The 15,037-nt window shown below is 34.3% G+C and overlaps 1 protein-coding gene across 5 annotated transcripts in view; it reads right to left on the reverse strand.

Annotated features, from left to right (window-relative positions):
• Nucleotides 1-15,037, reverse strand: part of Cps1 (carbamoyl-phosphate synthase 1) — a 136,556-nt gene that overhangs the window by 100,132 nt on the left and 21,387 nt on the right. For all 5 annotated transcript variants that reach the window (XM_004851110.4, XM_087206170.1, XM_087206171.1 and 2 more), the window contains 2 exons: nucleotides 3,923-4,032; nucleotides 637-781 (listed from right to left, as the gene is read on the reverse strand). In XM_004851110.4, the coding sequence (XP_004851167.2) occupies nucleotides 637-781; nucleotides 3,923-4,032 (255 nt within the window). The remainder of the gene's footprint in view (nucleotides 1-636; nucleotides 782-3,922; nucleotides 4,033-15,037) is intronic.

The raw sequence follows: 15,037 nt of genomic DNA on the forward strand, positions 1-15,037 counted from the left end.
TAAGCCAGCCTTTCTTCTTGGCACTCTGCACTTTTCTCCTATTGCATTTATTAATAATTTAATTCATAATTATTTATTTAATGCAAATAAAGAATAATATAATTTTCTTAATGTACATGTAAAATAAACAGATATTTGGGAGAAATTGTGAGAACTAGTGAGAGCTAAACTAGATGATGATCCAAGTCACTCCAAAATACAGTAGTGAAATAGTGGTCAATTTGGAATACACATTTTTGAATTATTTATATGTTTCATATTCCTAAACTTCATAATTAGAAAATCTTAGTGTTTTTACTTTTAGTCTGATATAGGAGCTACTTCATTTATTCCCTAAAGAGGAAAAGATTTGAAGGAAAATAACTGATGGAGAGTTGATTACTAAACCCCTTCTAAAATATGATTCTTTATCAGCTCTTACTGCATAGCTACTCTTTGGACTTTTAATAACATTTTTCCAAATTAAGATTAAGGCATTAAAATCTAAAATGTTCTGAGAAATTAAACTCAAAATAATGTCAAGTTAAAGATTATTCTCATATACTTAGAAATGAGGTTGAGTACAGGAATTCCTAAAAACAAGTCATTTATATTCCTTCAAATTGAGATTGTTTAAATAATCACCCCTGGTACTACCTTAATTCCATCAGACTCCAAATATTTGCTAAGTCCCAGTTCATCCAGTGCAGAAGTGTCCGGCACTCCACCATTCCCAATGATAGGGTTGGCCATTGTGAGAATCTGTCCTCTGTAGGCAGGGTCAGTAAGAGCTTCCGGGTACCTGGGTAAACATGCCAAGCAATGAACACCAACCAAAAAAATGTATACAATTACAAAACTAAAATCTATATACAAACTCTGAATCTCTGAAATCTTGAAAAGTAAAGATGAGATGAAATCTAGGTCATTTTTATCTAAAAATATCAAAATGTATCCATGCTACAACTAATATGAAAAGAAACACTGATTCTTACATACTAAGGCATATTCTTACACAATTTTTATTCCTTTGTTTTTTTAGAAATGCTTGAATTCTTTTGAAATTCTCCTGTAGTACTTTAATTTTTTATAATATTGCTACCCTATTTAAAGTTTGCAGAAATTGTGAAGATTCCCATTGACTATTAGGTATCAGTGAATCCAAACTGATATTTACTGTTGAGAGCTGTCAGTTTCACCAAGACTTTAACTAAAAATTGAAAAGTAGTTTTTGATGTATTTTTAAGGTACTAACAAGTACCCTGATTATGTCAGTGAAAGCTAGAGGGGGTATATACTTATCAAAACTCAGTAAATATTTAAACAAGTGAGTTCATTTATGAAAGAGTAACTAAACAAAGTTTTTAAATATATTTTAATCTTAAAAAGAATATACAAATGTAGGGGTTATCATCAATTTAGAAGTACATCAGTCTCATAAAACTTGACCTGAATCATTTGTGACCTCTACATTAAAAGATTTCAAATAGCTCTTTTAAAATATTGATAAGTAATTAGGGACGAATGCAGAAGGAATGCATTTTAAAGTTGAGGAAATTATATCTACACCTATTCCACACACCGGGATATACTGCAACTGAATTTTTTTCTTCCTTCTTACATTTTGTATTCCTGCAGGCTGAGTTAAACCAAGTATTTCTTGTGAATTACTCCTGAAAGCAACTTTAGGTATGGAAGGGGACAGAATCTACAACCTCAAAACCAATAAAACTTAGCTCAGGCAATAGTCAACATTAATTCCTCAACTCCATCTAGACTAGCTCCTACCAGAACTAACTTTGTCAACAGAGCACTTAGTCTTTCAGGGATTTCTGCAATCCCTAGGGCGACCCAAACACTGGTATTTATCCACAGTCTCCACCCACTAATTTCTCTGATGCCTCTCACCTGTCAGGAACTGATAATTGTCAACCAAGGCTTATACACAATATAAATGTATTTCTTGAAGGGGAAAAACAAAATAACCTTCTTAATTATCAAGCATTTACTGAGCCGTGTGATGAACGAATGCTGCATTTCTCAATGGAAAATAGAATCTGTGGAGTAATTTTATAAATGAATGCCTTCTTCTACATCAAAAAAAAACTTTAATGAATTTGATTTTACTTGCTTCTTTCTTCCCATAAAAGAATTGACCATTCCCTTTAAACCTGTGCTTACAGTACCCTTCAGTAAATGAATAAATGCAGCTTCTCCCAAAGAACTGCAGTGTAGGAAGCAAATTAATCCATCAGGTCCTGTTTGACTTTTGTGATGTGACAAGATTTATTACCCATAATCTATCACTGAGAAGAAAACTCTAGTGCCCTCCATCATTCTGATCTATATTAAACAGTTGTTTGTTGGCAGGTATATTAACACAGCTAGTAATTAGTGCTGTCAAGAGCTTAAATAATGGCCTGGTGAAGCAAAACTTTGCAAACAGATTTCATACACTGTAATTTAATGTTCTCACTAGTGGAGCTAGTTTAAAAACCATCTAAGACTCTTCATTTCACACAGAGAGGCAAGAGTTTGGAAAAGAATATACATTAATAATATAATGGCAGTTGGGCCAAACAATGCCTTCTAGTTAACCCAATGCTCTCTTGCTTTCACAAGGCTAACTTGAATTTCCCTAAATAATTCATAAAATACATCATAGGTTATTTTATGGAATCTCTCACAGAAACTCCTTGGAAAATATCTAGTCATTTTTGTAAGACTCGTATCGTTTTAAATCCCCAGCTATAAACTACTGTCTAATCTACCCTCCTTACATTTTAAATAAAGAACACAAAACTCAGGAAGATTAATTCATGTTCTGAATATCACATCAGTTATCATTAGAATTAAAACCAGGCTAGGCACAGTGCTGCACACGTATAATCCCTGCTCCTCAGAAAGCTGAGCCATGATGGCACATTTGAGGCCAGTCTGGGCAACTTAGCAAGACTCTGTCTCAAAATAAAAAATAAAAAAGGTTGGTAATGTAACTCAGCACTAGAGTGCTTGCTCAGCATGCATGAAGTCTTAGTTTTAAAAAGCAAAAACCAAAAGCTGAGACCAGAACTTTGGCTTCTTGGTTCCCAGATGAATAAACATTTGTTGAGTAGGTAGAACCACCCATGTGATTTCTGTAGCAATCCTTATACTCATTACCATAACCACTCAATCGATCATAAATACTAAGTTGAGTCATGATCAATAATTATTAAAAATATTAGATCTGTGTGCTCACCCTCTCATTGATTATTTTTAAGGCAGTAAGCATATCTGTTGGTCCACCTTTCTTTTTTAGAGTCCAAGATTATATAAAATACTGAAGGGGGCCAGGAATTTAGCTCTGTGGCACCACACCTGCCTCACAAATGCAAGGTCCTGAGTTCAATTCCCAGTACAAAAAAAAATTGAAGGAGTTTCTTATCTTTTTATAGGATTAGATTATTTCATATTACAGGTACAAAGTTGCTTCTTAACTTTACTAAAAGAATGACACTGGCATGTGCTATCCGTTCTTTTCCCTGCTCCAATTTTCAGATCCATATCTCCTCTTCTAGAGGCAGATGGTAATCTCACTTAACCTGTGTCTTTACAGCATACGTTTCTATTATTAGATGGAACTCGGGACCTTGTGCTTGCAAGGCAGGCAGCGGAACCACTGAGCTAAATCCCTGGTCCCACAAGTTTCTAAAATGGATTTCATTCTTTTCCTTTTAGGGGACCACTAGAGCACCCAAGTTCTCATTATTTGAGTTAGTAGCACACTCAGGTCAAAATCTCTGTTCAGGGATGGCTGCAATAGGCTTGCACAGAGCACCATGCACAGGGCAATATATGGTCTGATGATGCAGTGATTTCACGCTCCCACTGGGAGTAAGATCAGCCAGTTATCCCTCTACAGAGCAAAAGAATAAAGCCTCGCAAGAGATACATTACTCACCCTCCCAGGCCAGTATTAAAAACCACTTCACCAGCAACCGAGGATGGATGGCCAAAAGAGTAGCCTTTCATCTTAGTTCCATCTTCAAGGACAATTTGTGCTGTCTGTGCCTAAAGAAACAGTTGTATGAATCTTAGTAGAATACAAAATACAACCCGCATGTGCGCATGTGCACGCATAGAGTTCCAAAGATAAAATACACATACATATTAAATAAATGGACAGTACAGTATATTTAATGAAATCATAATGCCCAAATTTGAGATTGTTCTTTTGCTAGTTGTCACTTTTCTTCAAAGCTATGGCTGTCATCACTGAGCACGTTTTGTTTTGCTTGAAAGAGGAAGTGAAGTATGTCGATACATTGCCTATTCTAAGTCTCCTCGTAGAGCTGTTGACAAGCCAGAAATACTTCAATTTAGCTGAAATGCTGTGGTCTATCTTTTCCTCCTTAGTATTCCCTAGCTGCACTCCAGTATGGCTTTAAGGGAAGTTCATGAGTTTGCAAAAGCATTGTGAATTGTGCCACACTGCTCATCCTTGCTCTGAGGTTTAGAGCCAGAAGAAAACTTCAAGATTATCTATCACACAGTGTTCCACATAGCTCTCGTGTTTGATGGAGTTGTGCAGGGGCAGCCCTCTTCCCTCCAGCATTATGGTTATAAAGAAGCTGAAGCCTTTTCACTCTGTTAATACTGATACAAAAGCAAGCACTATGGAACACTCTAAAAGCATATCATTATTTTACTTTTCTTCAGAGTTAATTATATTCATGTCTGGTTCCTGCTTTAGATTACCGGCATTCTGAATTTGATTACTTTGCGATGTTAATCTTTGAATCAAACTATAAAATTCTTGGCTAAGAAAAGGGACAGTTAGAGAAATACATTTAAAAAGCAGATTTTACCCTCTCCTCATAAATACTCTAAACTCTACTAGTGAAATAATTTAAATCTAACTCTCAATTTCCAAAGTTCAGAGGAGAGAAATATGTCTTAAAACACAACTTGGGAAGCAAAATCTAGACTTCGGAAGAAAGTCTACAGGGAAAACTAACTTAATCCTGGTTTCTAAAAAACAAACTATGAAGAAAAACATCTTTATAATAATTGAGGAAATCTTAATGATTGATGCTTGATTATATTAGATAAAAACTTGTGGGATTGATGATAATATTGTACTTTCATTTTTAGGAGTCCTTGTCTTTATAAAACTTATGCACTAGAATATTAAAGCATAAAACAATTTGATATCTGAGATTTACTTCAAATAACCTGGATCTAATGAGGTGGATATGAATATAAACAAAACCAGTTTGGCCATGAGTTGAACTTTTTGAAGGAAGAGAGATCATAATTGTTTCTGAAAGGTTAAATGAAGTTGTTAGAGACAGAGAGAGACACTGATCTCTACTTTCCTTCCCTTACAGTTTTAGGACTGGAGATATTTTGGGCAATCCCATTGTGTCTCGCCACCCTAACAACATTCTTACCACATATATACACTCCAACTTTATTAGATCACAAGTACTCAGTAAATGATTTCTAGGCCTTTTTCTACATTTTTCTAGCTTTATAACATAAACTTAGCTTTTCAAGAGTTAAAATGGAAAAAGTGCTTGATTTTTCTAGAATAATCTTCATTGCAGGAATATGATCCCTCTTTTGGAGCCAAATTACCCAAGCCACTGGCTATTAGAATGCTTAATCATCAGATGTTAATCATCAAAGTAAAAGAGTATTTTGATTATCATTCTGCCAATATACTATGCTCCTACATCTTGCTTAAGTGAGTGGGTACACATAGTATTACATTGACTCAGAAAATTATTTTACTGTTTCCTATTAAAATTGATTGACTGTATTTAACACATACTTCTGAACAGTAATTTTATTAGTTTTCTTTTAAATCAGAGGTCCAACGTGAATTTCAAGTTTGTATTTCTGAGAAAGATTGAAAAGAGTTCTGTACAGCACATTTTATATATGCATGTGTGTGTGTGTGTATGTGTGTTCATGGGCAGAATTTACCAAATGAATTCTGTCCTTTACTTGGCATATCCAATTGTCTTCAAAGTAAAGTTTTATCTACAGCCTTGGAACCAGAGTTTGAAATTCCAACCTTACACTATCTTTCAATAGTTATGCTTTGTCTTCACAGTCACTAAATTACAAAAAAGAATTTTGGAATTACTCAGCACAAAGGAAATCACAATAATTAATTTAATTTGAGAGGTGACAAGACTTCTCTGACATAGATTGGCTTATCACACAAGTCTGAATCCTGCTTTTGTGCCTAGAAAATCAACTTTGCATGTCATTTTTAATAGCATATTTTTCTTATTCTATATTTTGCTTCAATTTGTCAATTTTTGTCTAATTATAATTCAAGAGAGTGGTTAGCTATTTTAGGATGTAAGAGTGACAGCATTTGGTGAATTCTGAAGATTATTATAAGCTATTCTGTGACTTTGATTCTCAATAGGGATGTGTTTACTGGAAAAACTCTCCAGGTAACTCTGACATGTATCACTAGATGAAACCTTTGGTCCAAGTAATGAAAATTCACTCCCAAAAAATTATTTTTTACCGGAAACATTATTTTCTGCTCTTGAGGAATACTTGTGTAGCTGGGAATTTAGCTCTGTGGTTCCACCACCTGCCTCACAAGTGCAAGGACCCGAGTTCAATCCCCAGCACCCAAAAAAAAGGAATACTTGTGTAACTGAAATGCTTTCACAAAATGGAAGCAAAAACACTTTCTTAAATAATATGTAACTTTGATGGAATCTAAAATAACTGTACTTATTTAGCAAACCTTGGGTGTAAACTGAAAATTTCAATTATTTTCTATATGCCAGTTTATCTGCTCTCCCCTGATCCATGCCTGTCTAAAATATCATCTTTGTTTACATTTTCTCTTGCTTTTCTCTATCCTCTCCTCATCTAAGAATTTCAAATTATCTGAGTTAGACCCTGTTTAAATATTTTAAAGAAAGGTAAAAATTAACACAAGCAAATCCAACTCTTGCTAGCCTGTTTCTAAAATTCTATTTGGTATTTTTCTTCTTCTCTCTTTGGGACTAGTTTTCTACTTTTCTTTTCTTTTTCTAAAGATATATTTCAGGAGACATTTACTGCTGCCTGAAATAGTCCCTGAGATTGTGTTCAATATGTCTTTTGCTCCTTTAATTATATTTTTTGTTCTTTTTGGCAGTTTTTATAGATATCCCAATTCTCTTTCCCACTACACATTATATTGTTACAAGGCTTCTGTTTATTGCCTACAGTACCCTTTATATTCTTCTAAACTACTCTGGTCTCCAATGAGTTTAAAATGATGAGTACCAATTGACTTATCTATGAATTGAGGGAGGAACTCTGAACAAAGAGCCATTATTTAGAATCCCCTTTTCTAGCTAACAGTTCCCCAAATGCTATTTCATTCCAGTGAGTCCAAAAGAAATCACCCTATTACCACCATAAGATACTTTAGTAGCCTCAGTCCTAGTAGACAGAAGTGCATAGCCTAGGAATTAGACTGTAATATTAAATTAAAATGCAAGTGCCTACTGTGCTGTGAGAGTTCTTTGGTATTCTGAAAGCTGAAAGTGCAAAAGCAACTTTAATGAAGGGAAAGATGTACAGTTGTAGACTGACAGATATGGTAAGCAAATGATTATATGAATATGAGTTCTACAAAACAAAGAGACTTATCATGACATGGCTCCTCTGTGTCTATATTGGCATTATGACAATGTAGATATTCAAGTCTCAAATATCACCTAGATCCTACCATGTGCTAACTACCTTGCTAGGCTCTGGTGATAAATGGATGAATTTCCCTGGTGCCTCATTTAGTAAAAGAGCTAGATATGAACAGAGATTATAAAATAGATAAAACCTGAAAAAGAATGTCACCAAAAAACCTGGAAATACAAAGACAAATAAAATTCATCCTTTTCATTGAGGATTTTATCTTTTATTTTCTGTTGATGCTTGGGATAACAAAAAATAAAATTTTTGATAAAGACACTTCTTGTCAAATTTCAAATTTATAGTCTAAAATGTAAAGATTCTTTCAAGTCTTCACTCAAATATGATTTTCTTGACAAGCCCTATTTAAAATTACAATACACTCCCCACTCCAGTAGCCTGCCTCCTTTGGTTTGTTTTTCCTTCATAGTTAATAGTTTAGTTCAGTTATTCTGAGTAGGCAGTTAGTGCAGTCTAACAATAGGGCCAGATTAAAAAAAGAATTGATTAACCAGCTGGTGAAGCTTAGAAATGTAAGAGAAAGAGTAAGAACAAAGGATAAAAGGTTAGGGTAAAATAGAAGAGTTCTCTTCTTTCCAGGAGAAGACCCTTATCCAGCATACCCTAAGTTAGCAAACAGCTCTAAAAGACCCTACGTCCCTCAAAACCCAGATTTCACCTGTACCTTGGACGTCCACTGGATCTCGGACCTCGAAAAGTGACAGAAATGCAATAAACATTAGAAATGCAGGTCTCTTTTGAACTCTTAAACTCATTCCCTTTGAAACAAACCCCTTCCTGTCCTCTGCTTATAAGAGCAGGTCAGGGACCAGTTTGGATTTCTGTTCAGAACACTGTCGTGATACACATATATCAAGAGCTATTTCTTACTGTTTCCTGTAAAACTCTCTTAGCTTCCTCCTTTTGGTTTGCAACTTCATTCTTTGTCTTTATGCAGCCACAATCTCAGTTTGTAGAGAATTAACAGTTTCCCCAGCACCCGGAAGGAAGCTCCCCGCCTCCATCCCAGGCTCCTAGGGCAGAGAAGGTGAGCTGCGTGGGTGCCAGAAGCACACACACCCCCGTGGAAATGAGAAGACACGTAAACAAGTCTCAAAAACAGACTTTTGGATCACCTACAGCAACCCCAAAGGGAAATGAGATGGAACAATCTGATACTCAACCACCTGGACTCTCTGATCTGGCAACAAAAGAGGATCTGGGAAAAATGAAATCAGAAATAATTACTCAGATAACAGCAAAGATTTTGTTCATGGTGCAAGACATGATTAATAAATCGAGAGAGGACACAGATAAAAAAATAGAGGATCTGAGGAACATGATGGAATCCCAACATAGGAAACAAATGGAATCCATAAAACAGATACAAACAGATTTCCAAAGGATTAAAAATTCCATCGAAAGTCTGTGCAGCAGAATGAACCAATGTGAGGAGAGAATTTCACATATAGAAGATAAGATTGCAATTAGTGACCAGGAAAAGAAAAATTGCTTTAAAATTGTAAGGGAACATGAGAAATCAATCCAGCAGCTGCTAGATGATGCAGAAAATAATAACATAAGACTGATTGGAGTCAATGAAGAAACAGGAGAGAGTGCAGATGACATAAAAAAACTGTTCACAGAAGTGATGACAGAAAACTTCCCAAGGAGGGGAAAAGAACTTGACATACAGATAAGTGAGGCATATAGGACTCCAGCTAGCTTTAATCAAAAAAAACCTACACATAGGCATATAATAGTTAGGATTCCAGAAATCCAACAGAAGAACAAAATTCTACAAGCAGTGAGAGAAAAGAAACAAATCACATACAAAGGAAAGCCCATCAGAATCACAGCAGACTTCTCAATGCAAACCCTCAAGGCAAGAAGAGCTTGGAGTGATGTATTTCAAGCCCTAAAGGAAAACAGCCTCCAACCCAGATTGATGTACCCTGCAGAACTATCTTTCAAAATTGATGGAGAAATAAGATACTTTCATGATAAAGAGCACCTCAGGAACTTCATGAATACCAAACTGGCACTCCACAAAATTTTAGACAATACCCTAGGAAAAGACAATGAGGATCACAACCCCGGGAAACCCAGCAGAATGAATCCATTGGGCATGACAAATTGGACACAAAGGGGGAGAATCCAACAAAAAGAAAAAGTCATGACAAGGCTTTTAAAACTTTTAACTTCATCTCCCTAATGAATGTATAATTCAATCTTACTATTGTACTGATGAGTATTTTTCTGATTCTAGAGTTGCACACCATTCCTTGTGCTATACTGGCTATTTATCATCTTCTTATGTCTACATTTTAATTGGGTTGTCTGTTAATGAGCTCTAAGAATTCTTTATATATTCTGGTCATAGGTTATATGTATTGTAAATATGGTCTGTTTAAGGACTCCTTTTCATTTTAATGATGTCATTTAAAGTTCTAAATTTTGATGGAATCTCAATTATCAAATTTTTTTCTTTTATACATCATGTCTTTTGTATCCTAGGTAGTTCTTGCCTACCCTGAATTGATAAATATTTTCCCTTATAATTTCTTCTTGAAGTTTTATACTTTTAGGCTTTCTTATTTAGGTTCATAGATCCCTTCAAGTTATTTTCATGTACAGAAAAAAAGAGTTCAGGTTAATTTTTTATATATGGATACCAGGTGTTCTAGTGCCATTTGCTGCAAACACTATCTCTTCCTCAGCTCTTGAATTGAGTTTATATTCTACAAAATGCTAATGTTAAATAATCTTTCAAAACTCAATGGACCATATACGTGTGGTTCTATTTCTAGATTCTCTGTTTTATTCCAATGATCTATAAGTCTTTCCTTACACCAATGCTGCCTTGATTACTGTAGCTTTAGAAGAAGTCTTAAAATTAGGTACTAAACATCTTCCAACACTGTTTTTGTTTTTGTTTTTAACTTTTCTAGGTCCTTAGTACTCCTACATAACTTTTAAATTTCAATATCCAGTTCTTCATTTATATCAAGTATACACAGACCTGAATTTTTATATATACCTTGTGTTTTCTAATTCTGCTAAATTCAAGTACAAGTTCTAGGGGCTCCTAGAGATTTCTTAGTATTTTCTCTGTAGATGATCATTTCATCTACATATGAAGATTTTGCTTCTGCCATGCCAATCCTATCCTAATTGTGTCATTTTATTGCCAGACTATTTTGGTGGGGACTAGGTTTCAAAGTTTAATGGACAGATAAAGAGTAAGCATATCTGCCCTTGTTCCCCACCTTAAGGAGAAAGCATTGTATCTTTTCCATTTATATAAGGTATTCTCACTGGAAGTATGGAGTATATGTCTTTAATCTGTTGAGAAGTTTCTGTTCTACTTCTAGGCTCCTGATAGCTTTTACCATGAACAGCTGTAGAATTTAGTCCAATACTTTTTCTCCAACTAGTGACAGGATCATATGGCTTTTTCCTTTCCTCTCTTTAAATAGTGACTTTTGGGGGTGGATCTTCCAATGCTGAACCAACACTGACATCCCTATAACAAAACCACTTTCTACATCCTGCCAGATCTGACTTCCAATAGTTTGTTTTGTTAAACAAATTTCTATCTATGTTCATACTTTTTTCTTCTATTATCTTTATCCAGTTTTAGGATTAGCACAATGTTGAGTTCCTAAAATGAGGGGAGAAGTGTTCCTTCTTTTTTCTGCTTTAATTGTTTGATATAATTTATCAGTTAAAATGTTTATGAGCCTGCTGTTGTCATATAGGTAGGTTTTCAAGCTAGGAATATACTTTAATAAGTGCTATTCAAATTTTATATTTCCTCCAGAGTTAGTTTCATTAATTTGTCTTCCAAGGTACTTCTTAGAAGTTGTCAAATTTATTTCAAAAAAGATTTTTGAAATATGCTTTCTATATCCTTTTAAATTCTGTAAAATCTGTGGTAATGTCTCCTAGATCTTGATATTGTAATTTAAAAAATGTATAACTGATATTGTGTAACAGGAAGAAAAGGTCTAAAAGAGCAGGGGAATTGTGAGGGGTAGGGGAAGGGAAAAAAGGGAAAGGAAAAAATATGAGAAGAGGAAGAAAAATGGAAACAAGGTCTTTGCAAATAGGGAGGGGTGGAGGGGGTGAAGGGAGGGCAAGGGAAAGGGAAAAAAATAAGAACCAAGATACTCATGTAAAGGTACAAGATCTCAATGATGAATGTAACTGTATTTTATACCGAAAATGTACCAATAAACTTAATGGGGGAAAAAAAAGAATTAACAGTTTCAATCGCTGCTTTCTAACATAGCATCCAGTGCTTTATTTATTATCTATTTTTTCTCACTAGAAATTAAACTTTATGTGGGCAGAGTAGTCACTTAGTTTTGTTCACTACTGTGCCTCCATCTTATATCAGTACCTGGGACATAGTAAATAATAAGCTTTGTTCACATTTTAATGAAATTATATTGCTCATATAATTGATTTTTGCAGAGTACTTCTAAATGACTAACGAATTTAGTCAGAAGAGAAAACTTAGAAAAAAGAGAAACACATGCTTTCCTACATTATACCCTTCCTCCATTATTTCTTTTAATATTAATAATATTAGATGGCCTTTTTGTATTATACTTGATAGAGGTTATAGTTTTAACATTTCAAATTATTATTTGATTTTTCTTAACAGTTGAACTGTTCTCTAAAATGTAAATACCTAATTCAATATTTTTCTAGTAGTGGTTAGCACTACAAATATTTCAACCCCAAAGACGTTAAGTTCCTCAATATTCCAGACTCTCTCCCTTTGTCATCTTTTCCTAACGTATCCTGGAACAATTTCCAAATCACATCTGATAGTACAGGCTAGATAATAAAGTTACTTAAATAATACTCCAATTAAAATAGTTCCATTTCAACACATAGCACATAATAATTATTAATAATGATTATCACAACTAATAAGTAGTCACCCATTTCTTTCTAGAAATAACACCACATTACATAAAATGTGCCACCACCATTTACCATGGCCTCCTAATTGTCCCACCTGTCTCCAACCTCTCCTTGCTTCTATCCATCCTACGCAGTACAGTTAAGGCTTTGTTACATTGAATAACACTAGTCCTCAGATTCCTCAAATTTTAGTTCTTTTAGGGCCAAGGATTTAGCTCAGTGGTTCCACCACCTGCCTCACAAGCTAAGGACCCGAGTTGAATCCCTGGTACCAAAAAAAAAAAAAAATTAGTTCTTTTGTCATGGCCCATTGTTTATGTGTAACACCTTAGAGCCTCATGCTGTCAGGCCTTTACGTATAAATGTTTCCTTGTGCATAGTTTATATCCTGTTTATGCTTCCTACTGCTCCTGTTATGACCTAAGGATCACTCCAGTCAGAATTAAGGACTTAATGTCTTATACTCACACTACATTTATCATGTATCAAATATGTGTTGCCTTGTGTTTTAATTGTTTGAGGTATTTTTTAATCTACTACATTGCAACTTCTGGAAGAGAAAACTGAAAGCCAAATTCAACACTGCATCTCCACAGAAGCAGCCAGCTGTGGTTCACATAGTACTGTGGTCATTACAAACTTGGTGAATATGTAAAACTATGTGGCATCATGTAGTAGTCAGATGTTAAAATTCTAACACTATGGTGTTTCAAAATGATTATTTAATGCTTACTGGTTTCTGGTTACTTTTACTAATTTTCACCTTCTCTTAAAAGAAAAGACAAATATTCTCCATAGCCAAAGTCCATGCTAAAGGAAAAAGGAAAGTAACAATCATTCAAGGCTGGGTGACAACTATTACCCAACTGGTACCCTAGCTTTCCATACCAAACAGGTGTCCTCTAGGAAATATCTTCAGAAGATTCTAGACAATGATTTCTGAATTTCATTTATGGTTTCCTCATGAATTTTTTCATTATCAATATTAATAAGTACACAAGGTCCTGAGTTTGATCCCCAGTACAAAAATAAATATTAATAATTATGTTATCTAGAAATCTAAACTTCCATCATTGGCCAAAAGGAATAAAACTGGACTCAATATATATAACACAAACATTTTCTTTCTGTCTTTTTTTCTTTTCTTTTCTTTTTTCTTTTATATTGGTATATGTTTGTGGTACATAATAAACACATTCATCTTGGGAACTGGCACTATATGCACAAGACATCTTGATCTTTTCTATTTCCCCTTCCCTTTCCCTCCTTCCCATTTCCACCATCTGTAGGTATCTTTCCCATCTCTACAGTCACCCTGTCTCCTATCATCTTTCTTTCATTTTTGCTCTTTAAATTATTTGTACTTTGGCTTTCTCACATAAGAGAAACCATTCATATTTAACTTTCTATGTCTGATTTATTTCACCTAGCATTATGGTCTTAAAATGATTCAAATTTATCCTCTTTGCCAAAATTTACAGTATATCAGCAGTAAATTTGTTTTAATTCACTGATGTGGTCTCATTATTGTAATATTACATTTCTGTACCAAATTTCCAAATATTTTATAGCTAATAATTATTCCATTTTTCTCCCTCACCCCAAAAAACTAAAGCTGTTGTGTTTCTATTATTACTGTTATTGAGGTTTCTGTTATAATGCTAGTATGTGTTTGGCATTCAATGAGTATTTGTATAATTAAATATTAAAATGGTAATTAAACATTATGTACACTTCAGAATTTCTCTAGTGTAAAATCCATAAGTTAAGGGGCTTTAAAAAAAATAGAAAAACACTTATATTAATATTTCCCTAAGGACTGACATTTCTCAGGCAAGTCTTATAGAAGTCAAATGATCTGTCACTTTTCTATTTCCACTCTTTAATGAAAAACTGTAAAAACGTAAACTAAGTTGCACATACAGTTATCTTTGCGGACTAATGTCTATTTGCAGTGGCACAAATTGAATATTTAGATTAGAATTATATATTTCTACTCTTCTGAGAAAGGATCTTACTTCAAATTACATTATGAAGCTATGTTGGAGAAATAGGATTTGAGACACATTGTATCACTCAAAGTTCCACTCGGATCTCCTCCCAGAGACAAGTTCCCTAACTAAGAATAGTTAATGGGGACGTGCAGGGCTCTACTTCTAAAGTTGTTAATGGATTTTTTTTCATCTAAGCAACTGTGAGGTAAGTAACATAAAGATCTCTATTTTATGCTTCAGCTAACTGAGCCTTAGGGAAGCAAAGATCAATTCACTCATAACTGGAGGAGCAGTGACTTCTGAACTTACTCTCATGTATTATCCCTTTTTTTTTCTAAGTTTATTTTTATTTCTGCTTTCTGATTTTTTATGTAGAAGTAGAAGTCAGTTCAATCATGAACTCTAATTTAGTTACAAGAATTTTAATT

Source organism: Heterocephalus glaber, unplaced genomic scaffold (genome assembly GCF_053883595.1).
Source record: "Heterocephalus glaber isolate CG9 unplaced genomic scaffold, H.glaber_assembly_v1.0 deba00000621, whole genome shotgun sequence".
Taxonomy (NCBI): domain Eukaryota; kingdom Metazoa; phylum Chordata; class Mammalia; order Rodentia; family Bathyergidae; genus Heterocephalus; species Heterocephalus glaber.